Source organism: Xenopus laevis, chromosome 4S, assembly GCF_017654675.1.
Source record: "Xenopus laevis strain J_2021 chromosome 4S, Xenopus_laevis_v10.1, whole genome shotgun sequence".
In the NCBI taxonomy this organism is placed as follows: domain Eukaryota; kingdom Metazoa; phylum Chordata; class Amphibia; order Anura; family Pipidae; genus Xenopus; species Xenopus laevis.
In genome coordinates this window covers 61827056-61854339 of record NC_054378.1, presented here as the reverse complement: position 1 = coordinate 61854339, position 27284 = coordinate 61827056, and the positions used below count along the sequence as shown (strand labels likewise).

The 27284-nt window shown below is 36.8% G+C and overlaps 1 protein-coding gene across 3 annotated transcripts in view; it reads right to left on the bottom strand.

Annotated features, from left to right (window-relative positions):
• The window catches only part of slc44a5.S (solute carrier family 44 member 5 S homeolog), a 73923-nt gene extending 47447 nt beyond the window's left edge, over positions 1–26476 (bottom strand). Inside the window, exon 1 of one of the 3 annotated variants that reach the window (XM_041561325.1) lies at positions 26309–26476. In XM_041561325.1, coding sequence (XP_041417259.1) covers positions 26309–26345 — 37 coding nt within the window. In that variant the 5' untranslated portion in view covers positions 26346–26476. Of the gene's footprint in view, positions 1–4783; positions 4911–26308 lie in introns of those variants that run through there. The other 2 variants (XM_018260725.2, XM_041561326.1) reach the window with 2 other exon arrangements.
• Between the last annotated feature and the right edge of the window lie 808 nt (positions 26477–27284).

Genomic DNA, 27284 nt, shown 5'->3' with positions numbered 1-27284 from the left:
GTTATACATCAAATCACTCCAGCCTTTATACATTACATTTTTGCCTAACTAACTATATTAGAAACATTTTTTATTTTGCATAGCCTATCTATTTACCCAGTTTTTATTTTTACACTGAACAATTCCTTTAATATTGTTATTATCATCCTTCATTTAAATAGCATTGACATGTTATGCAGAGCTTTACAGAGATTGTTTATCATTCACATCAGCCCATGTCCCACTTACAAACTAATTTCACAGACTCATAGCCTAGCGTCTGTTTCATCTAAAGCGATTTTTCCAACCAGTATGCACCAATACAAATAAAGGAAAAAGATGTGAGGTTCACACAGATTATGCCCTAGTTAGAAATAACTGAAGAACACTGCGAGGCAGCAATATAACACTGCATTGCACCCAATATGCAGGTACCCTATAACAAAACATTTTCATCAATATAAAACATGTTTAAAAAAAAAAACAATGTGCAGGGCTGCACAGAAATCTATTTAGGTGTAACCTATCAGGTGCATGTGATACCCGAAAGCTAATTTAGGCTCACTAGAAGAGCCGGGCCTCTGCCGTGGGGTATGACAAATCCAGAAACATAATTGTTATAGTCAACAGACACCACATCAGCAATATCTCAGTTGAATATGTGGGACATAATCTAAGTTTTGTGGCTACACAACACACCTCCCACGTGATCCAGATCAATTCTGTGTTTAGCATTATTGTCCACTCCCATGGGTACAGATATTTGCATTGCGATGAGCTAAAACTCAGGAAAATCCTCAGCTTGTCAAAATGCAAGTAATGACATCTATGGGTATAGCAAGTGCTAACAGCTATGCGTATATATACCCTTAAATAAATTTTAATACTGCATTTATCAAATTACAATGATTATTCTTTAAATATATATTCTGATCAAAGAAAGTACTCACGGCAGCTGAATACAACTGTTCTCTAATGAATCTTTATTGTTGCATGGTGTATCAATGCGTTTTGAACCTCATGGGATTGTCAAGATAGTGATAGGATGTGAACAAACATTCAAATGATATAACATCCAATCAGTGTACAGAGTCACACACATACAAGCAACCCATAGTAACATATCACTTGTTTTTAAAGTGCCTCGGTCCCTATCATTAAAACATTAAAAATGACACCAGTGTAAATTGAAGCATCACAATTATTAACATCCTCATACGTGTAGCGTGTAAAACTGAATCCTAGTTAAAAATGTGTTCAATCATACAGTCACTGAAACAAGGACAAGTTTCCACCCCCAACAATATAGAGTAAAAACGTTGCAGTGAATATGCCTATAAAGTCCACAGAGTAGCTAATCTTCATTGACTCACCATATACATCAATAACTTATAAAGTAAAAGCCATATGGCATATACATATACTTTAGATGCTAAGCATATAATTATTCATAGAATCTAGGGCGAGAGACACCTATGTCTATAAACCATTTGTATAAGCGAATGAATCAATGTGCAGGTAACATTCCAACCAATTAATACTCAACATAAACCCAAGTAGATATAGAGTCATTATTATTTAAAATGCAAATTTGAAATTCAAACGGAGTTCATTTGCTCATAGTAAGAACACCACATATTATGTGTTATGTGCAAACAGTGCTTAAATCTAAAACATCTAAAATAATTCATAACATAGTTCATATGGGGAACCAGATTATAATAAGCATGACAGCAAATACTGTACTTAGTAAATATCATAATTGGCCATCATAATTATCATGATAGAGAGTCCATTTCATTAAGCCCTCTGGGGGCAATTGTATCAAGAGTCATGTTGTAATAAGATTTATCTCTGTCCCCACCTTTAGACAGAGGTGGGATATGGTGGCTGCACGTAAAGTCGGCAAAGGGTGCCGACAAGCCAAAAAATGTCTGGCCAGGGGAATGTCAGATTCAGAGCCGGGCCAGGCACCCTAGCCAACGTGGTCGGTCATGGTGCCAGCTCAGCAAGCAAATGGGCGAATTGCTGCTCCAGTGCACATGCATGAATTGCCGCTCCAGCACACGCTTTGTGGGAAGTGCAAATAGATGCAATGATACAACAGAGAGTCGGAGAGAGAGGAGACCGGACATGGGGAAGGCGACAGAGAAGATACATGCCTGGCACCCCCCCCCCCCCCCCAGCTTTGCGCCCTAGCCATGTGCCTACTCTGCTTACCCCTAGTTCCGGCCCTGGTCAGATTTTCCTGAGGACAATACCATTGCATTATATTGCAGACCTGTGGTTGTTCTAACCCCAAACTACGTGGTCCAAGTTGCATGCCAGTCTATGCTAAATTTGAAACCTCTTACCATTATGAGGATGGGAGAAAGTGTCTCCAACCAGCAAACATTCAGAAGACTTACAGTATATCCTCCACATCTATAACACCCCAATTTATTCACTTTCAACCAAGTGCCCACAGTTTCTGTTCATAAATCCATCACCATTAGCAGGTCTTTAAGTGCCTGGCCCCTACGATAGGCACATATAGGTGGAGACATTTTGGTAAATGGTAAGTAATTTATCCGGTCTCTCACAGGTCTCAGCCACCTCTGGATCAAAATGGCAATCAATATAAAATTTACACAGGCACCAAACCCCTGACCACCCACCCACACTTTGTTCATGCACAGTACAGTTTGCCTACAGCACATATGCACAAAACAAAGCTTAATGTAGCCAGGTTTTTAGAGGAAAACTTTTGTTGAAATAATGTAGAAGTAAATAGCAGATGGTCCCTTCAACAAATGGAACAGGTTTTTATCTTCAGGATTCTTGATAGTTTTGGGCTGTTTACTCTGACTTGAAAAAGTCGAGTTTACAGAGTGTCAATTCAAAATTTGTGCATTTTTTGTATTGATTCTGGATGCCATTGAGAAATAACACAATAGACACTGGCTACTCACTAATTTGAGAATAGTAAATTATTAACTAAGAGACTTTGTACTCTAATATATCATACAAGCTGAGTTACAGTGTCACTGCCTTCTCCTATATTTATCTTTGGAGTTATGTACTGTTTGTGCTTATTATGAATCATGAGTCTCTATGCTAAAGCTGATAGCAAAGTTGACACATCACATGTATGGCAAAATAATTGTTGAAATGTAAAAAAGATTCGGCACATACCAATATTTTATAAGTTCAGTCCAAAGAGCAGCTAAAGTGACTAAGGGCCGCCCCCTGCATACAAACAAACCAAGGGCACACATACATTTTAGGTGACATGAGCCAATTAATGGACAAAGTTCTGCATTTTATTCTCACACTTCTTCCTGTTACAATCAGCGCTGCAGTATTTCTGATCAAGTGTTCTCTTAAGCAGTACAGAGAATATCATAAAATTGGGGCTCAATGTAAAAGGACAGTATTTACTGATATCTAAATTCCAGTTTGGTAAAATTATTTAACAGGTCACTTAATATGATATAAACTGTTGTGTAATTATTCATTCTGGGGGTAAAGTTTTTCTTTAAGTGTTTAAGTGCAACATTATCTATATAATATACTATATACTACTACCTTCTAAATGCAATGCCACACCCCTCACTGATTCTGATCTTGCCCATCATCACACCTTATGTCTCATACAATCTTCTCCTTTTATATAAACTCTATTGAATAAGGCCCTTTTTGCTGTTTGATTAGTATACATTACGTAGGTTTTTTTGTAATCTTAATATCCAATGTATACCCTCTTCTATTGTACAGTTCTGCGGAATATGCTGGTCCTGTTAGCAATAATAATCTTAATAATAATGCTGCCAAACCTGCATAACCTCAAAAAATATCTTTAGAGTCTAAACAATGTATACAAGATTCAATTGTTACATTTGTATCAATTATGTTTCTACAGAAACAAAACTATAATGGCAATTTTGTAATGATGGATTTCACTAATTAAAATGTGTTTAGCATCAGTTGCTCTAAAAAACGTATACCTGGGTCCCACCAGACAGACCTGACTGCAAATCATGATCATGGAATGCCTCAGTAACGTCTAATATCCATGTAAATTACTGTAGGGGAGAAAATATCCACTATGTTATTAAATAATGAAGGCAAACTGACAAAGGTAGCTTTGCCTGCTGTGTATCTGGTACATGTGTACATGTTGTTTTATGGCTGCCTTCAACATCACAGTAGAAGACAATGCAATGACCATGCATTAAATGCACTAGAATGCACCACATATCATATAAGACATAAATCCTTTTTTGTGAAACTACCCCAGCAAAAGAAGAGAATATAACTGCCCTCTTTATGTAGTTACTACCTTTGAATAATTTTGATATTCAGAATCATTCTGTATAGTTGCAATTCAAGGATGCAGAAAAAATTATATATTAACACAAGGTTCCACGAAGGCAGCAATTTTCTTTTTCTCCTACAGCTTTGTAATACCCAATAACAGAATTCAGAATTCTCAGATGAAGGGTCATTTTATCAGGACACTGTAGCTCTTTCTGATGCCCAACATTATGTACATCATGGTGCCTGGTAACTAGAAGGAAAAGCACACACTCTAGGTGCCTATTTTGGTGTCCAAAATACTAGTATTTTTAGTATCATTTAATGCCAACGGTCTACAAAAACAATGTAATAATGTTGGTGATACAAACACACCTCTTGAGTGACAGAGTGGTTAATAAATTGAAACTGCTTATGCAATTAAGAGATTTAAATCAAGGTAATCCCTTCCATGCTGCACTTTAGCCAGCAACCTAAAAGCATAGCAGAATGATTGTTAATATGTTACCGTGTTTCCCATAGTAGTTCTCTTCAGTTGCCATGCTTCTCTTCACAGCTTTCTCTCTTTAGCTATTTTTAGTTGAAGTATTAGCTGCAGCTTCATGTACACGAGCATACGTACAAGTGACTCTTAACTTAAGGCACCTTCTGCTCCAGGAAGAGTAGGAAACTACAGGGAGGCTGGGCTAAGTCTATATTCACATAATTCATACCTCTCACTTAGGAGTGATTTGTGCATTTCTGTTGTGCTTGTTAAAAGGCAAAGTACCCTTCAACTTTTAACATTATATAGACTGACCTATTCTTAGCAACTTTTCAACCGGTCTTGATACCGCTGACACTAAGCTATTTGCGAATGCGCAGTTGGAGCCAGTCCGAGGGTTCTCGCCAACTGCACATGCCCTGGAAAGTTCCCTAAATGGCCAATAGGAAGGAAGAAGATTCAAAATGTGGAAGATGGCACCGTTGAGCTCCGCTATGCTACTCAGCACGGATATGTGAGATTCACGATTAGGGACACATTTTTAGCTAATGCACTATGCGGGGAAGATGCAAACGGGAGGCACTATGGAGGGTAGTAGATGGGGCTTTTCACATTAGGGAGGTTTAGTTGTCCTTTAAGCATTCCCTGCCAGCAAAGGACCAACAATTTAAATTGAATATTGTATATAAATTCATAGACAATTTGTTTTTCTTATTTAATGGTAAACAGGGGCATTATACTAGTGTGTGCGAATCCTCGAACGATCGGACTTCCCCATCTCCATAACCATTCAGATCAAATAAAATAGTAAAAGAACAGATCAGCTGATGTTCTGCCCCTGACTGCAATTGTACGATAGTTATGTCCGACAAAGCTGGTGATCAGCAATACATGCAGAGAAATTATTGGCAGCCAATAGAAAAATGTCGGGACTACACACAGTCCTAACAATGTACGAAGCAAGGATTCGTATGATCGGATCTTTGCTTCTATGGCCAGCTTAACACCATGAAAGTAGAGATGCCAACTGTAGAGCTGAAAACAACAAATAAATGCAGAGATATAGCTCACTGTGAAGCCAGAAAGCACTCACTGTAATATTTATATTTCAATTAGAATGCTTCTGTGAGGCTCTTCTATTTGGAGCATCTGATCAAAACATTTAAAATTGTTCCATTAGTCAATCCTAGTTTTGGCATTTGGGAATTTTACCTGTATATATGGTAATGGTTGGATATGAAGATTTAATTATATCTGTGAGGTTGGATTTGATGATAAAAAAGCAAAGCAGAAAAAGGCAGTGTGGCCCCCTAGAAACAACAATGGACAATAAGTGGACTACCAGAACTATTAGAGAATGATATATGCTGGTAAATAACAGTTTAGTAAATTGTAAGCCTTTATTATACAACTATTGTGTATTCAGGAGTGGGTAAAGCAATGATTGATCTGTCTTTTACAGGTAAAACTGTATAATGCAATAACCCTTCTCTACAAACCTCTGATAGATCATGAAGGCACTATCATGCACTATCCATATACAATATTGCATCTTGTGTAAATATTTACTTTCTCTGTAGATTCAGAGCTATGTAGTGATGAAAACAAAGGTACTGTTTGTTTATTTGGGAGGGATTTCTCTGTGGATAAAACTACAAACTATCATCTAGCTTTTCTTGAATAATTTTTATATAATCAAATGGAATGCACATGCTTGAACGTCAAACAGTGATAAAACGAGAAGCCTATTATGTGCGTATGCAACTTCTTTTGCAGCCACTGGGAGCTGTACAAGATGACCTCGTTAATGTAAATATGAGAAGTATTGATAAGTAGACAAATTTAATGAGCTCGGGGACCTCAACAAATCACCGCCTGTATCATTGTTTTTGAAAATGTTTTTTTTTCATTTTGAAGCTTTTTTTCTTTCTGTTTCTTTGAGATCTTGACATTGCTGTTGCGTCTTGAGCCTATATGGCAGCCTCTGCATCTCACTTTCTTAACGATACTGACACCAGAATTATTTTGCTGGGAGGAATTGAAAGGTACAAAATTCTCCCAATCCTTGCCAGGGTGGGTTCTCTAATAAAATGTCTAATGCGGCATCATACCTTATTTGGTAAATGCATCACCCGATGCCTCACAAATGAGTTAAAGAAAACAAAGTATAGCTCCATCCCTACCAAGAGACATTCATCCCAATTCTTATCTTTAGATGAATGTCCTAAATTAAATTCTATCCTAGTAAACCTTAACTCTTACTTCACAGTGCCTTTAAATGTTGAGGGTTAATAGAATAGCATTTTTTAACCTTAAAGGGATTGTTCACCTTCAATCGCTTTTTTTCAGTTCAGCTGGTTTCATATAGTTCAGTAGAAATAAAGACTTTTCCCAATTACTTTTTCCATTTTCTATGTGGCCATTTTTCTAATATTGAATTGTACAGTTTCATTTTTCACCTTCTAAAGCAGCTCTGCAGTAAACTGTTCTAAATGGATACATTTAGTTGATGCATTTCTTATCTTTGTCCCTGCTGAGCAGAATCCCCGAGTTTCATTAATAATAATAAAGGCAGCTGTTGTAAAATTGTAACCGTTTAGAGTCTGAGCCTGAATTACTGAGCTGCCAGACTCAAACACCAGAGACAGGGACATTCAACTTTAAACTTAGGTTTTGGAAAAAACTGTAAAGATAAAAAATGGAAAGAAGTTGAAAAAAGGCTTTATTGCTGCTGAACAATTTGAAAACAACTGAACTGAAAAAAAAAGTGTTTGGAAGGTGAATAACCTCTTAAATACTCCAAATTATTGGTCCTATAAACTACACTTTATGTGACAAACTGCACATGTGGGCAGCCCCAGTGATTAGCACTACAGCCTTGTAGCACTAGAAAACAGACAGATTAATTTGCACCCGATAAAGCTGACAAAAATATAAGAAAATATATTTCACAGTTTTAAAAGTAAGAATAAAAAACATAAAATAGACTTTCTGATAAAATATATAAACATTAAATGCTTATAATACAGCTATGGAAAGATAGTCTAAACTGTTTCGCTTACAAGATATTGGAAATTGCAAAGGAACTGTAGTACCCACAGGAAAAATGTTAGTTCTTCATACTAGAGCATTTTCTGGCTCAAGGTGGAGCAAACATGTTCAGTTGTCTCTAGCTGCAAATTTGATAGATTTATGCTGGTTATTTGGGATCAAGTGCAAGATAGTGTTTAAATTCTTTTTCAAATTTTACATTTTTCCTTAAAAAGGACACTAAGGGATGATGACCTTCCAGTAATTTGAACATTTCTGGAAACCAAGTCTCCAGATAAGGGATCCCATACCTGTATTTGACTTTAAATAAGCACAGAGAAAACATAATTTTTGTATAGTGTATTTCAAGCAACTTTTAATAGTGTTATAAAAAAAAAAAGCCCAGGCACTAAAAATGAAGCTTAATACTAATGTAAGAAATAAACCGGAGATAAGTAGGCCTGTATTTTTTTCCAGAAAAGGTGGCGACCTTAGCTATTACAGCAATATATTTAAATCTCTCAGAGTGTGTTTTAAGTGACTCCATCTAATTGTGTGAATGGGTCAGGTTTCTATAAAGCACTTGTACTGGCTGACTTTTTAGTACTCAGCTTAGCTGGATTCTTCATCTTCCTTTTTGCAATCCCATGAATTATATCTGAACCTTAATTACTTATTCAAACAGTAGGGGGGGTTATTTACTAAACTCTGAATGCAAAAATCATGAAAAATTTGTTATTTATTAAACCACGAGGATGGAAAAGTCAGAATCTGAAAATCCGGCATCTCAGACCTGTCGAGGTTGCATATAAGTCAATGGGAGAAGTCCCAATGATTTTTTGATGTGCGCTGTGTTTTTTGCAATACCCCAAATTTCAGAATACCAGCAAAATTCCGAATTTTAGGATGAAAAATCCGAAAAAAAATGTGAAAATCAGATTTTTCAATTTTTTTTCGGATTTTTCCCACAAACAAAATTTCCGGGAAAGTGTATTAATAAATAAGATCAAAAAACCTGTGCGGATTTGGTCGGAGTTTTTTCAGAAAATAGTCCGATAAATTCGGACTTTGATAAATAACCCCCTAGGTGTATTTCATAAATGTCTTCAGACTGAAACTGCATTTCTTTAAAGTGCAAAGTATGCTAGGATAGACCATTTTTTTCTAAATTAAATCCAGCTTGTAGCATTCTTGTAGCTGTTTTGTCCTCTACACCTGTTAGTAAATTGGCGATGTCCCCGTACATTGTATTTCTGGCGAATTTTTGACGGCCACTTCACACTTTAGTAAATCTGCCCCATGGTATTCAATGCATCACTAACTGTGATCACCAAAATATTAATAAAAACACCTCTGCGTATGGGACCTATTATGCGGAATGCTCGGGACCTAGGGTTTTCTGGATAACAGATCTTTCCGTAATTTGGATCCTCATACCTTATAATTATTAGAAAATTATTGGTTTTGCTGCCAATATTAACTATATTTTAGTTGGGATCAAGTACAAGGTACTGTTTTATTATTACAGAAAAAGGAAATCATTTTTAAAGGGGCACTTCACAAAAACATAACTTGAGCTTTTTGAAAAGTAAACATAATTTCAAGCAACTTTGCAATATACATCAATTAAAAAATATGCAGACTTTCATGAATTTTAATGATTTCTGACAGTTCCCTAAGCCTAGCCCCCTGCTCTACTGCTGACTCTACTGCTACTTTGCTGAGCTGGATGACTACTGTTACTTTGTATCTACAGCCAGCTGTCCTTAGACTGCATCCTCCAAACCCCACAATTCAAGGCACACGTGATTTCAATAAAGAACAGAACATCATTGTGCAATGCATTGTGGGTTATGTAGTTCCTGCATGCTGTCTGTAAGCTGTGGAGTTGTTAGAATTTGTAACATCAGTGTTTAGTCCCTACTTCCCTGCCAGGATTTCAAATGATGCAGAAAGAGAAGAACTATTAACCAGCTGGATTGCATCATAGAAACTGGCATTTATTCATACTTTTTGAAGAAACAGGTAACTGTGATGGGTATATTAGAGGTTTCTGTGTTGTTTGGGCCTCTTTATCAAATTTTGGTTTGGAAGCCAGAGTTCCCCTTTAAAGATTTGGAATATGCAGTCTATGGGAAATGGCCTATCAGTAATCCGGAAATTTTTGGATAATGTGTTTCCGGATAGTGGATCCCATACCTGTACTGATTTTTTTACTCTGTCAGGCCAAACAACTTTACTTTTCCTTTATTATAATCTCTTCATCATCACATTTTTTTAAAAAATGGGAGTTGGTTTGGGCAGTCTCCCTTTTACAAGCCGCATATGCAGGTGGCGGGGGAGGATCTAGTCCACAGATTGAAACCAAGCTTCAGGCGATTTTTACTCCAAGTAATGCTATTAAGCAGAGAGGTATATGACCTTTTAAATTTTGATCACAGGTAAACAAGTTAGGGACCGCCGTATGGGGTTTACCTTGACGTGGTATAGTGGCTTATCAATTTTATGATCATGACTTTGTAACAAAAAACCCCGTTTTTCTTTTTTTAAATGCATGCACTTGCATATTCATTGAATCATTTAGACAGGGGATTATTGTACTTAAATGTGTTTTTATATGGCCTTAGGAGTGCACCCACAGCCCTCCCTTTTTGTACCTGAAATGAGGCCAGACAGTACCTAACAAAACACATTTAAATAATGCCCCCATCCACAGGTAGTTTCATGATGTTGAAGATAAAACCTACCAGACATCACTCAGAAGGAATCAACATAGACCCACATGCAAATATATTTTTTAGAAGTAGTGTCTGCCTAGATTCACACCTAATTTAAGGGCTGTCCATTGTCCAAAGGCATTACAATATATTTATGAATATATCATCCCAGCAGCCTCTTTTCTCCCCCAAACATGATTTTAGAAGAAAGGTTAGGATTATAACCAAATACTACACTGTGAGCAGATAAACACTGGTAATTGTAGCAGAAACAGCAGCACAAACAATCACATTTTGCTTCCTGCGGTTCATTGTAAGAATACATATACATTCTTTCCTAGTATTGTGTGCTTTCCTGCACAGTTCTAAATGCTCAAAGTAAGCAAACTTTGTTTTTTATATGTATGAATTAAATGTTATAGAAGAAGGAAATATTCATCTTGCTGTAACAACATTTTAAATAACATATATGCCATTTTTGTTCTTCTCAGCCCCACTTTTATAGACGTATTTGCTACATCCTGATGGCAGTAGAAGAATGAAGAATGACACTTTTCTATGGATAAAAGTCTGCTATAACAAAGGCTGTAAAACTGGAAAAAAAACTGCATAAAAACCAAGGCTTGCTATTTCTCAACGGGTTATACCATTTTAGATAAAACCTTGGGGGGTTCTCTTAAGAAAAAAACTTTTTATAGTGATCTGGGCGCTTCTCTTAGCCCAGATTAAGGAGATTCCTTATCTTTATTCTTGTTCAACTGTTTTCACTATAAGTGCTCTGGAATTTGTGTGTTTTTTAGAAAAGACAGCTCTTCATTCAGTAAGTTAAAACAGAATTGAGACCACAGTTCCAGAAGCACTGACTTCTCTCTCTTTGTGGGGTCCCGCAGTTAGTAAAACAATCAGCTAGAATACACAGGACTTCTCCACCCACCTACCAATTTCCTTTTCCTTCCTTTTCTTGGAATCAGAGATATTAATAATTGCACTTTAGTTGATTTACAAGGGAATTGATCACAATCTGTTGGCACTTTATCACCCTTATTGGTGTTTTAGTTGATTTTTTAGTAATTTAACAATTAATTAATGTTAAATGAATTGTTTATGAGTTAGAAATTACAAAGCATACACAATATTTAAAAGAAACATTAATTGAGTCCCAGTTTTATTCTATTTAATGCTATTTAATTAAGGTCAAGCACTAGCACTTTGTGGTACTACTTAACAAGGGGGGAACCAATATATATAGAATCACGGGATTAAGTGGTTTAACTGAAATCAATTTATATAGTGATAACATATAATTTATTGTGTGTTTTTTCTGATCAAAAAGACGGGGATACTTTCTTTCTTTTCTCCTATATAAAAATTCAAATACTGACAGAAGTCAGATCCCCTCCTTTTAATCAATTTTATATATCTGAAGATAGATCATTCCTTTTTTATTGAAAAAAAAAAGGATCAGTCACATGCTGAAATAAAAATAAGTGAAAAAGAACAAGAATTATTACAAATGAAGATGGCCCAAACCTACAAGAGCCAATATTTTAGCTTGCCACAGGTTGATCCCCAAGATGAGTCACATCTAAAATGAATGGTAGGATCCATTTGATTCTCATATTATAATTTTGGAGCCATATTCTACTAACATAACATTTCATTATAAGGGGCCAATGAAGACTCAACTAGTTTGCCCTGCATCAGACTTATGTGGCCCACGCTTATCAATGGCTACCAAGGTGGTCCGTTTTCCCAAGCATCCTCGGCACTGCAGTAGCACTGTAGTTTAGAACTCTGTTAATCAGCCTGGTAAATAGTGTTTAGTAACTAAAATAGCCCGCTGGAAAGGAAAATCGATATAAATTAAATGTGCAGTAAAGTGATACTTTTGTGGGGGCAACGACTGCTGAGTGGAAAACGAGAGTCAATAATCAGCCTGTTCACAGCAACAAAAAAACTGGAAATTGATTGTTTTCCCCACATTCACAAATTAATTTTTTTTTACAGATGATTACATTTCTTTATGTCTTTTTAAGTAAATATTAATTATTTATTTTTCGTAAATTAATTACTGTATTAAACAAGGGGCTGGTAAATTATGACCTGGATCTGAATCTGCTACTCTCTTCATAAAACAGTTAGATCATTAGAGACACACGCTGCAGAAACAATGGATGAGCTCATTTTATCATTAATCTTTTACTCTCTGTCTTAAATCCTTTTAACATACCCCTGGCTGCTTACTAGCACAGCTGAACCTTTTGCTTTTTGGCCCTTTTCCAAAAAATATGGATGGATGAGAAAACATCCCATATTAAGCATGTGCATAAATTAATGATATCATCCATCCAAAAAAAGGCTGTGATCTCACCTTACCGTAAGTCAACAACAAGCAGAACTACTGAAATAGTTTTAATAAATTCTTAAAAATAGAAAATTTTACTGATTCGTTTGAAAAAAATAAGAAGAGCATAAATAAGAAATGACATATATATATATATATATATATATATATATATATATATATATATATATATATATATATATATATATATATATATATATATATATATATATATACAAAAAGCATAAAGTAGAGTTTGGCCATATATTGAAATATCTGTTCATTTGGTGAGGTCACCAAACTAGCAGACCTTTCATTGATAGGCATCCCTTGATATATAGGGCTAATCCAACTGTCAGCCCTTGGGCCAATTGATAACATCAACAGAAATGCAGACCGTTGGAATAAGGAAGACAACAACAAGCCAAGGTGGCTCTTGCACCGATGAGATTTTTAAATCTGCCTGTTTGATATCTGCCTGAGGTTTTGCCAGATACTGGTCAAGCAGGTCCATCAGATGGCCCCATATGTGGGCAGATAAGCTGAAGACTCAGTCTGAAAGGGTCAAATTGCAGTGGCCACCTTTACTTTGTGGGCCTAATTTATAGATCATATGTGGCTGGGCCATGGACACATCAGTAGGAGAAGCAGGAATGATGTGAGACATGTCTCATCAGAGCTGGTTGAGAGACCACTTATGTAAACCCATACATCCCACACATCAGCATTGAGCCAAAGATCAAAAGGTGGTCTGTCAAAACTGCAATCTAAGGAGCTCTCACAATGTAGGCATAGTCAACCACAGAGCTTCACAAACGGCTTGCTATAGCCAGTAGATGTCACTTACTATGGACAGAGGGTGGCATTGGGTGGCACTGCATATTCTCCACTGGCATATACCAACAGATTTTATGAGGCTGTGAGAAAGTGTTGTTTATTATCAAGAAAAAAAGTAATAAAAAAGCAAAGAGGGTTGGTTTCATTTTAGACTGGTGCCTTTGCAGAAATACAATTTTGTAAATAATTTAACAAGATTGTATAATTTCTGTTTCTTATTATTAAATATTCTTATATATAATAATTATTATGATTAGAGTTTATCTACAGTATGAACCCTGCTGCAATTGCATCTGCTTTAAAATTGAATGTCGCATTCATTACAGGTCCAAAGATGCTCCATGCTCTTCTCTATAGTTGTGTGTTCAGTACCAGTGAGTCCTTCCCATCTCCTCGTCTGAAGTGCGGCAATTGACAACAAAGGAGCCGCTTCTGTCTTTATGCTGTTGTCAATTCCAGGATTTCCTCTGTAAACTTTATCTAACAAATTTTAAGGGGCTATTTATTAAAGTCTGTTTTTTTTCTGGTCGGACTTTTAAAGGGGAAAAAAAAATTTCATAGAAAAATAACCTAAAATTTTTCGAGACTTATTACGCGCCGAGGTTGTTAAAAGTCTGAATAAGAAAGTACTCCAACTCAGTCCTGCCGAGTTCATGTAGAAGTTAATGGCAGATGTCCTATTGACAATTTGAAGATATCCTAATCTGCACTGGGTTTCATTCAATAATCCAAAGATTTTGTGGGTTTGGGCATCAAATCTGAAAAAGTTTAGGGTGTCAAATCCAAAAAAGTTGCAGTTTTCATCGACAAATCCAAAAAAATAGTATGATTCAAAATTTTCATGATTTTATCGAGTCTTTTACTGCACAAGAAATTCTCTGGAAAATGTATTGATAAATAGGGAGGCAAGTCCATGGGAAGTGGTTTTCAGAAAAATAGTGAGAACATTTCAGATTTTGATAAATAACCCTCTAAAAGTCAATGGTGTCCAAACCAACAGTTACAGTTTATTTTAATGCATTGGATACAACAGTAGAAAACACAATGCTGTGCTTGGCTACAATAATTGTGAAAACACTGTACTGCACATAAACTACATGGAGATTTGTGTCTGAAATTCCATTTTGCATACTGCACTTGCAGCCAAAAATTAGGCCTCAGGTTTTCCTTTGACTCATGACCCTACCACCAAATAGGTGGAAAGACACTATAAAAGAAGAAGAAGGAGGAAGATCAGGGAATTTTAGGCAAATGCTAATTCTTTTAAAGGTCCTTTAAACTGCACATTTTTTACCAACATGTCCACAACATAGATTTTATATTTCCAGTTTGACCTTCAATCTACTCCCTACCATGTATTTACTAGCAGCGTGTGGCACAGTAGGATCAAAGTGCTGTGGCACTAACAGAGGTTTAAGGTTATTTAAAATAAAAAAGAAGGCAGTTAATGGACACAAACATTTTCAATAACAGGTGCCTGACAGCAGTATACAGACTGTAACTTAACAGAAAGAAACAGTTGTCTGCCATTAGCAATTTTATATTATAGCAAGTCATACATTATAGAACAACATGACAGAATCTGATGTGGTTACTGATACACAACCATACCCCTTGCTAAAATTCATTGACGTGCAGAGATTTAACATTTTTTTAAACAACCTGTGGATTTTCTGCAAGTTTTTTAAGGTTCAGCAGCTCCCCTCTTGTTTTCTAAACATGCAAAGGCTGTGGCACTTCTAATCTTATATTATAGTAACAAATGTAGTTAAAGGACAGTGACCTTTAAGATTAAATGGCCAAGCTATTTTTGTTTATTGCTCTGTTTGTATGTCTAGATGCATTATGCATTTTATGAACCATTACAAATGTGCAGTTTGTTCTGAAAACAATCAGAACAATCCTTCTTAGAGACGAACAATGAGTATTTGTATGACAATAGCTCTTGCTCATGATAAAAAAGCTAATAAGTCTCCCAGCTTTTGGGAGGTTGCAATATGTAAGAAAATTGAAGGATTTTTTCAAAAGTCTAAAATTCCTACACACACAAACTATGCTGTGAAAACACGAGACATTCTTGTGCAATTATTTCATCAGCCTTAACGGAAATGTATTATGTAAACTTAAGGCTCCAACTAAATGACTGCTTCAATTAAAAGTGCTATAGTTACCACCTATCACTGTTATCTACCAGTAGTACTAATACTGCTGGCATCAAGTGAATAAAACCCACTACAAGTACAGATACTGAAACATTAAAACAAAGTCTGGAGAATATAAGGACGTGTTTAACAAATTCCAAGGTTTATAGACCATCATCATACCTGCCAAATGTTTAGTTCTTTTTTAAGGATAACAAGGTCCCATTTCTTCCCTTTGCTAGTACTGGTAAGTCTAAAATATAGCTTGAAAGTGCACACAAACGAGATCCGCATGTGGGGCTGAGTGAGAGCTCTATCCAACATCCAAGCGTTCCACTCTGGTCACGCGGGTAAGGCAGACACTATACTGAAGGCGCATAACTCGGACAGAACTGTATAAAATCTTCTTTTATTGTTTAAACTTGATTAAAAACACAGAAATTCGGATGAGCAGAGCAGGGGAGTGCATGGCTCAACGCGTTTCATGACTACATCGGTCACTTCATCAGAAGCCACTGTGGCCGCTCCATTGTTACATAGGAGAAACAACAATCTGCCAGAAAGCAGTTCCATCCTAAGGGTAGGGACACACTGGGCGATTTGGGGAGATTTAGTCGCCTGGCGACTAATCGCAGCGACTTTTCTCCCCGAATGCTTCCCCTCTCTCTGCGCCTGGCTAAAATGAAAAATCGCCTGCGCTAATCACACGCAGTGATTCGTTTTCCGAAGTCGCCCGAAGTTGCCTCACGAGGAAACTTCGGGCGACTTCGGAAAACGAATCGCCGTGTGTGATTAGCGCAGGCGATTTTTCATTTTAGCCAGGCGCAGAGAGAGGGGAAGCATTCGGGGAAGATTGGTCGTGGAAAGTCGCTGCGATTAGTCGCCAGGCGACTAAATCTCCCCAAATCGCCCAGTGTGTCCCAGCCCTAAAGTGCTGGCTCTTTCTGTCCAGGCATAATGACCTGAGATGGCTGCCTAAACACCAATATTACAACTTAAAAAAAATACACTTGCTGGTTCAGTAATGAAATTGTATATTATAGAGTGAATTATTTGCATTGTAAAAAGTGTAATTTAGGGAAAAAAACGACATCACAAAAATCATGACAGAATCCCTTTAAATAGCTCTAAAGGAGCTGTGTGGCCTTCAATATTTATGCTGAAATTGGGCTTTATGGACAGTGTTTGCGTTGCAGATAACAGATAAGCTGTGTGGACAGGCAGGTGTCCAAATACATTTGGTTGTATAGTGTATCTATGGGTAAACAAAAAAAAATTACAACAGTGTGTCATGTTGCTCCACTGGAATTATTGTACAATCACTGTTTCCGCTAGCCTACTTTCCAGGCTGTTATGTTATATATTTCATGAAACCAGGTCATAGCTCTCCAAAACTGTATGCTAAAATAAGATAGTTTGATTTCTAAACTCATAGAAACACTTAGGACAAAACAAATAGATAGTTTACAATATTTCTTAAATATTATACCTTCTTTTTGACATGAGCTCATTTCATTTGGTGTATGTGAAAAAGGTGCATATAAACTATCTGAACTGCTAAAAATATATATATATATATATATATATATATATATATATATATATATATATATATATATATATATATATATATATATATTTATTTTATAAAGACATATCTGATTCCACAGATTAGGAAAGCATTTTCAATGGGGTTAACAATATAATTCAAAACCTCTTTCAGATTCTTTCTCTTCCAAAGAATCTGTGCAACACCCACTATGGAAAGCAAATTAATTTCAAGTGCCAGAATCCATCACTTCACAATTGAACAAGGTGAGAGAGGGGGTTGCATGAAACACAGGACCCAAAATCCTGGGGCTGGCAAAAAAGCTGTAATTAGCATTATTAAATCTCTAAGATGCTACAATATGTGTCATATAAGCCTCATAGTAATCCAGCAAGTCCTGAAGAGACAGCATACACACATTGTCAGTATGAGCTCAATGACTGGGCATGTGCCGAACATTGTTTTTGTATTTTTTTAATAAAGGAATATTTTTGTTATTTCTAGCACTAAGCAAGAATATGAAGCCAGTTTGACTTTAGTGCTTCCTGAAAAACTTCAAAGGAGCCGATAAAACAAATTATCAGTCCACGAGAAGCCTCTGATAATGAGCTACTCAAAAGCTGCTGCTTAGAAAAAGGGGAAGGGCTTGTTTTAATTCAGAAAAAATAGTCTAACTTTCAAAATATTGCTTTATAATGTCAAAAATAGAAATATATGGTTTTAATTTTAAAAAGTAGAATATAATTTCAAGTCCATGTTACTGTTTTCATTTTAGCAATATACAGGTGTATACTGTCCTTTAAGCATGCCTGAATGTTTTACATCTCTGCACAATGTCTTCCTGGCTGCTTATTCCAAGTAGTACTAACCAATTAGGAAAAGGTTACTTATGCTTCTCAAGTATTTATGTAGACTGCATTTATTTTTTTCCTTATTATGAAGCCTATCCTGTTTTCAAAGTAATTGGGGCATCTTTATGACATTATGACATTTCCCTTATACTGAAATATAATTTCTGGGTGACAGAATTGTAATATTGATATAAAATTGTAATAAAATACATGTTTACACAGATAAGAATGATTCTTTATATCTTTATACTCAGCTGTCATGCCAGACAAATTCAGCACCAAATGTCAGTACTGTACTTGTGGCAGAATCATCACCCAGACAATGGCATATTGATATAAGAAAAAGTTGTACTAGAAATGGCAGTATGATCTAACATCTATGGTACTATATCTATACATATACATTTTCAAGAAAATTTTAAAAATCTCTAATTAAAGGGGATACTGACACATTTTACAAACATGTCTTTTTTATTCCCAGGACCCAATTTTCTGAGGAAGTCCAGAGATCCAGAAGATGGCGCACATGAGCTCCACTGCTCTTACTCTGCACTGATATGTGAGCAAACTGTTAGGGGCAATTTCAGGGGTAATAAACTATGCAGGGAGGAAGCAGGGAGGGTGGGGACTACCTAGGGTAGTAGGTAGGGGATTTTCTGATGAGGAGGGTTATTTCTCCTTTAAAGGTACTTGCATCAAAAACCACTCATTGCACTTTGTGTTTATTGTCATCAAGCACCAATGCACCTCATCTATAGAGATTAATTTTGTACATTGTGCATAAAGTCAGAGACACTGAAGCTACCACCATTTTCAGGCTGGCAGTAGTTAGAGGGTTCATTTAATTGGCTGTGTCAATAGGAGAAGCAGCCTTGTACCCAAGCATTATAATATCACCATCATAATACAATCCCTACTGTGTTCAGCATTTACAATCCCCACTGCAGCCAGTTGTGTTCTGGCTATTATGTTAGAGATCCAGTCGCCTTTATATATTACATTTTAGAAACATTTTTTTATTTTGCGCAGCCTATTTACCCAGTTTCATTTTTACACTGAACTGTTCCTTTACATAGTTATGTGCAGTTTTCTTTCTAGAGAAGATTTATTTGAGCTCCCTGCAGCTGCAGTGTTCTATAACACAAAATTGACATTTTCAAACCGCATAATCTTTTTCTGACAAAACAAAGCATAATAGTATTAAAAGTAGATACAGTGGTTCTATATGTAAGTTAGGGCAGCATCATAGGATCTTCTCATTTGAACAATCTTATAAAGACAAGGCATTATTTCTTATAGTACATGTTTGAGGGCCAGATTATATAAAAATGATGATTTCATACAAAGAAGTTCATGGATCCCTTGACCAGACAGAAAGTCATATCCTATGGATGCCAAGTCCAGTACACAGCTGGATAGTCAAAAATATTGGTTGATAAACATGCACTATAGTGACTGTCTGAAAATCATTGTTCTCTAGTGGTGCTTTCATAGATAGGACAGCAGCCAACAGATTATCCCTGTAGGAAACCTTATTCCTATATTTACAGAGAGTAAAAATACTCCTAAAATCTTAATAATTACAGTACAAGAAAAAAATATAGTATGAAAGAACCAATTACTAATTTCACATATAGGCATATATTAATACAGGTGGATAGTAGAGGTGGGATTAGGAAACAGATTGGTATTTAGATGTAATGAGGAGGAGGCCAGCTAAAACTATTCCCACTGGGACCCATGGTCGTCTAACACCCATTTTGCTGCTTCTCTTATTGAGAATGTCTCTGCTAATATTTCAGTTGTATAAATCTTCATTCTCTGCCTCAGCATTCTGATGCATCTTGTCGAGGAAACACTGTTATTTAAGATATGGACTTAATCAGTCACATTTAAATTAGTGCTTACTGTCTTCAAACAGGAAGAAACTCTATTGGGAAGTATTACTTGCCACTTCCTATGGCACAAGATACTGTTTCAACATTATACTGTACACCACAAACTTTTGCATAAGGTACAGCCAGTTAAACTTGAAAAAACCTATAATGTAAAAATCCTTCCGGGAACTTATTATTGAATAGTAAAACAGTTTCTTGAGAAATAAGTGTTGTTCATTTAAAAACAATATTACTGGACATATACACTAGAATGTGAACTGGTGAATACAAATGTTGTGTTATTTTACCCGCTCTGGGTCTTTTATCTCTGGTGCAAATTGCCAGATTGGGTAAATCTTTTGGAATGGAGAGGCATAAAATAAACAAGTTAAATAATCTAAACAGCATATAAATCTAGACAACTGAAAATGCAACTGTATGTTCAAAATTAACTCTCAGACTCTCAGCCTTCTCCCCCTCCCACTGATTCAGCCCTCCACTGTTTAGAGGTGCCAGTCCCAAAATCTGGTAACATCTGCTTTACAGCATAAAGCTGGCCATAGATGCAAAGATCTGATCGTTCGAATCCTCGAACGATCAGACTTATCAGACTTCCCCATCTCCCGACCTGCCACTAACCTTTCAGATCAAATAAAGTACAAAAAGAACAGATCAGCCGATGTTCAGCAATCAAACGAAAGTTATGTCCGACAAAAGCTAGTCTCCCACAGTCTCCCACTGAAGATTGTCAGATACACGCACATGGCAATACACGCACAGATATTATAGGCAGCCAACAGAAATTTTCTCAACCTGTCCGATCTGGCACGACAGATGTCGGGACACTTCACACACAATCCAAAAATCGTACGAATCGAGGATTCGTACGATCAGATCTTTGCGTCTATGGCCAGCTTAACCCGGGAGTGCAAAAACGAACTATCCATAGGGCACTAACATGCTCTACTATCTACTTCTGCCATCTGTAGCTCTGGCATTTACTCATGTTTATAAAAGATCTAGGACACAATGTACACATTATAGCTAAAGCTAGATTTATTTTGCACTCCAATAATTGTGTAAACTGACTGGTACCTACACAGTATGTGCAGATTTCAGTACTAAGTACTGTACTGAATGTGTTATTTCAGCAGGAGTGGGAATCCATTTTCTAGTAAATTGTTCAGATTTTGGTTAGAAGATAATAATGGCTCAGGCATGAAAATAAATCTGTAAACAGGCAGCACACACTGTTTTTCAGACTCCTGAAATACCAACTGAAGCCCTTTAGGCTTTCTTTATTCTGCAAAGTCCTGCTATACCACCTTCCAAAAAAGGCAAAAATTATTTTTTGGTGTTGTGACACCCTATTACTATACCATCTCTGTTACCCTGTTACCCCCTGTTACCCCTTGGTGATCACAAGCACACACTAAAGTCAAGAAGAACTAACACTATAATCATTTGGGGGTGCCAAAATATCTCAACCCCCCCTCAGTTATTATAATCATGTACCCGATACCCTGGGCTGGTGCTCTTTTTTGCAGAAAACTGCACCGACCCAGGACATTCAGGGGTCAGCAACCTTTACTATGAAAAGAGCCGTTTTGCCCCCTCTTCCACTAAAGAAAAACAGTCTGGAGCCGCAAAACATGACACAGTTTATAAACTTTTAAAAGTTTTAATCTTTTTTTCATTTTAACTGTCACAACAACAGAATACAACAAACAGAAGTGCAGTGTGTATATGCAGACCTACTTTGAAATAAATTAAATGCTGAATAGCCCTATTAAATGCTAGTGTTCTCATCTGTTTAATGCGACTTCTGTTTCTGAAGCTCCATGCTGATCTTCCCTCTCTTGTCTTGAGTGTGAGGTTTTAGGTGGTGAATATTCAAATTAGGACTGTTTCCATGGTTGAGGTGTGATACATCTCACATTTGAATTTACTGTACATTCGAATAGGGGAATTAAAATTCGAATGTGTGAATTTTGAAACTTGAAAATTCGAATTCGAATTTTCATTCGACCCTTGATAAATCTGCCCAATAGACGCAAAAGGATTTTTCAGTCTACCGCACATGTGCCTGCCAGACCCCAAAGAAAAGTAGAAATAACTGAAGAAGGTTGCAGTGAATAAACTCCTACAGAAATAACCTGGGCTGATGCAGTTTTAAGTGCTCAGGAGCACCAGTTCAGGTTATCAGTTATGCAATTACAATACACAAGAGCCATGGAAATCCTGAAAATTATATACTTGTAAATGGTGCTTAGTGATGTCATCAGTTATAAACAGTGCTTATTGATGCAATTGTCACATAATTAAATTGCTTATTATAATATTCTCTCTGAAAGTCAAAAACATAATAATGATTATGCTTCATCAAAGCTAAATTAGATTGTATGCAAATTCATCCAGCAGGAATTGGTAGATTGTGTTAAATTGACTAACAATGTCATTTATATAAGTAATTTTCTCTTTGTGACCTTGTACTATGCACTCAAGGTGGCAGTTTCATTGGCTGGCATTGCATGTGTTAAGGTAGGATTTGTTGTAGGAGGATATCAAGTTTCAAGTGGATTAAGATATTAACAAGGTATTGAAATCTCTGTTTAAAATGATTCACAGCATTTAATGACAGGCTGCGAACTTTTTTTTCACAAGCTCTCTTTTTCCAACACATCATGTCATCTTTACCCATATACGGTAGAGAGGATGGATGGTAAAACTTCAGAAAATATTGCAATGCAAAATTAGTATATTGTGCTAAAAATGGGGCTCAATGAATTATTACACATTCTAAAAATGCTTACCTACATACACAACTATGGGCCTAGGGCAGCAACATTTTAGGGACGGCATCCTGCCCAAGCCGCATCCTAAGGAGCTCCAGGGACTCAAAGTTCCCCAGCTCGCTCACATGCGCACGCAGAGGAGGGGTTGCACACAGTAACTTTTCAGCGTTAGGACCATGCGGCAGGGGAGGGGGCTTGCGAGCACCTGGGACAGGGACCATGCAAGCCTTGGGGCGCCGCACCATGGAATCCGGCCCTGTGGACTGCTATATCATAGTTTCCCCTCCCCAGCCTCTTGCCTGCCTAAACTTTGCTGAGAACTAAATTGGTGCTTAGTGATTCTGTTACATGACTCAATAAAACGTGTGTATTATAACATACAATGTACCCCTTGTTGTAAAATGTCACAATATAAGAAATCACATTGTAGACTTGTCCTGTATAAAAGCAGATTAACCTTTAAATGATTAGCAAACTTGTCAATGACTTTACAACAGGAGGTATATTATTCACTACATAATTGACTAAGAAGTAGTCGTTTTCAGGGACAATTTCTGACATCTGAGGCAGAAGGATTGTCGTGGACCCTTTTCCCTTCTGACAAGGTACTAGGTGAACTTCTCAATACCCTCGCCAACACTAATAAAAGACAAACTGTCTCTTAAAGGGGACCCTCACCCAAAAAAATTATTCCAAATCCTATTTTATCATGTTGATTAGCAGCTGAGATTTTTAAATTAGTTTACAGCTATGAATGCTTAAATAAAAAAATAATTTGGGTTTCATGTTTAATTTGAAAAGGACAATTAATATACTGCTTTTTATGTCTGGGTGACAGGTCCACTTTAAGAAAAAGGAAGTTCTACTCATAAAGTCACATACACTTCATAAAGATGGCACTTTGTTGCTAGTGATGCCGCATTGGCCTCCAAAAGTTATGGTTAATGGCAATGTTATTAATAAGGAGAAGGACTTATAAAACAGGAATGGGGCTCATTTATAAACAGTGGGCAAATTTGCCCCTGGGCAGTAACTCATAGCAAAGCAATGTAGTGTAGCCCGCTCGCACAACCCTGGCCTTCAGCGATTCGACGCCTGGTGCACGGTGTCGGAGGGATCGGCACCCCCCTCAGCAAATAGTCCAAGAAGACACTGGCACACAGAGGCTAGTAACAGCAGGGTTATACCCTTGCGTGTTTATTTTGCAAACGTGCAACGTTTGGAAGGTGAAAATGGGAATAAATACTTTTAAGCTTCACTGAAAATATAAATGGGAAATTAACAAGTGAAGTGTTGATTTTAATGGACTTTTTTTCCGATTTAAACAACTTCTTGCTATATATTATATTAAATAATATAAATGGACAAAGTATGTGTCTCTCATACTAATAAAAACACCAAAATGGCTTATATATGACATGTGGACTCGTGATTTATGTGATCATGAATTGCTTAGTAACTTCTAATATCTTTATATTTTACAATGAGGGGTACATTATTACCTATATACATTCAAGTCTAATTTTACACACGAAAGGAATTTGGATCCAAAATAGTTTTCTATGCTTTTTAGGGTCATCGCTGATCATTTGAAATACAGTGAAATTTCATCAGGCAGATAAGGCAGATAAAATATTTTTACTTTGTAGACAGTACTAGTTAAAATTGCACAATTTATAGTCTGTAACACATAACCTGCACACTCAATATGGGGCCTGTACAGAAATGGTTACAGATCTCAGAAGCTCCTTTGGAAAAAAATAAATAAACTGGGTCAGCAATTTTGTATGACCCTGCTAAAATTCAACTTTATTTATGTTAACATGAACAAAATATGTATTTAATATATTGGGTAACAGTATGACTACTGGAAAATCTGTTTCCAGTTCTGCTTTGCCCCTCACTGCCTTATTAATTTAAATAACCATTGCCCATTCTCTCTTAATATGCCATAAAAAGCTGCATGGCTATATAAGCCTGTTCTACATACAGTTTTTTGAGGCATATACCAAAGAATTGTATAGTGTAGTGAATAAGTTCAAGACATTCAGTATTTATACTGAAATATTCTATCACTTTAAACTGTTCTAACTGTTTATGATCAGTCACAATTCAATTTTACTTACTATAGCATGTATATTCTACAACATACAGTATAAATGAAAATAATGCCCACCTTAACTGTTGTTTGTGCTGACATTCTTTTATTTAATAAAATGTGCCCAAATATACATTTATTGCATACTTCATGACAAAAAAGTAACTCATGTTTTGTTCAGGCTGCTGAATATCTGATTTTACAATAGTATGTGTAATAGTTAGAATTTTATACATTTTTTTATTTAGCAGTTATGTATTCATATGAGAGCAGGTGAGCTAAGGATATGGGAATGGGGAGATGAAGGACAAAGGTGTTGAAAGCGATGCCTCATGGTTGTTACTTGTAGCTCAGTGATCAATAAACAGACACCTATCTGCTCCCTTAAAATGGACAGTGGTTTGGTATATATTTCACATCATATTTTTTGGATTATTAGTAAGCACTCATAGCACACAGTCATACAAACAATCCAGCCAGGGGTGTAACTACAGAGGAAGCAGACCCTGCAGCTGCAGGGGGGCCCAGGAGGTATAGGTGGCCCCATGAGGCCCAAATAAAGAGCAATTTCAACATATATTGGTAAAACAATACAACCTCTGTATATGTTAAACACACAAAAGTTACAGGAATTTGGAAAATTCTAAAATTGTTTTCTATGCTTTTTAGGGTCATCGCTGATCATTTGAAACACAGTGAAATTTCATCTAAGGCGGATAAGATATATTTATTTTGTAGACCGTACTATTTAAAATTAATTTTCTGTGGGGCCCAGTAACATAAAGTTACCAACACTGGATTTAGCGTAACTGCCCAAAAACTTGCTGGTGAATCAAAAAATTTTGGACGTGCATCACATGACTCGCTCGTGTCAAAACCTGCGTGTCAACATTATTCGGACTCTCAATGACTTTAACGCTGGTGTCAAAATTGACACAAGCATCAGAATTGACACGGGCGTCAAAATTCGTGTTTCGGGACAAATTCGCTTATCACTACCCCTGACATGCCAAGAGCAAGCAGTAGCAGGCCAGTAGGTGCACTCGTGTTATTGTACACTGCCAGCAACTTTCAGGTGCCCACAAATACTGTAAACAGGGCAGCAGAGAACGGCAGTCAGCGAGGTGGGGGGTTATTATTATGGTTAATTTGCAGCAATCCCTGGCACATCCATTCACCATTTTTACTCCAAGTGGCAATTGCACCAACATGAGCTCCACAGGCCGGAGGGATACACAGAGCTACTGTGCAGCATCCTCCACACTGCGCTGAATGGACCAAATCCGAGTGAGGAGGATGAAAGGACTTACCAAACGGAGATGTGGAGGCAGCACTCCGCTGGCCCATTATCCCACAGGGAGGCAAGCCGGTGTCCTGGGAGAGTCAGAGGGCTTCTGTTGTCACTGTGATGGCATGTGAAGAGTCCACTAGACGGGCTAACACTAACAGCAGTTCTGTGTTTTTGTATTGAGGCAGCTTGGAGCTGCAAGGCTAGCAGGGGAGGGCTGCCTGAGATTGGTGGGAGGGGAAATGCTAATTCTGTCAGTGTGTAGCACTATACACAGGGGGGAAAGCTACTGTGAGGGAAACAACTCAGGGGTTTTGGTTAAAGAGTAGTTTGATAAAAACAATGGGCAAAGGGTGTTGTGATTGTGTAATGTACGTATAGGCAACGCATGTCTGTGTCTATGATGTTTAGCTGGTGTGAGCAGATGTGTAACAGGTTGTGTGCATCACATGTTCCTATTTCAAAGTGTCCTGTGTGGCATAGGTTCTGCATGACACTGAGACATATTCATAAAAGTGTGCCTTTACTTTGTACAGCCAATCTAATGAAATAGTTGTTTAGAAAGTTATGTTTTCAATTCCATGCTCTGGCTGTGCTCTCTAAATGTGAGTATGGACACCACCGTTAGTCACCATTTTCATGAAAATTACACCCTTTCGACTTTAGTAGATTTGGCATTCAAGTGTTAAGAAAACTTGTCTAAAAACCAACAATTAGCACAATTCCATAATGAGTAACATAGGTTATTTAAAGGAAAACTATACCCCCAAAACGAAGAGTTAAGCAACAGATACTTTCTATCACATTAAGTGGCATTTTAAAGAATCCTACCAAACTAGTATATATATATATTTAAAGGAACAGTAACATACAAAATAAAAGGGTTTTAAAGTAATAAAAATATAATTCAGTGTTGTCCTGCACTGGTAAAACTGGTGTGTTTGCTTCAGAAATACTACTATTGTTTATATAAATAAGCTGCTTTGTAGCAATGGGGG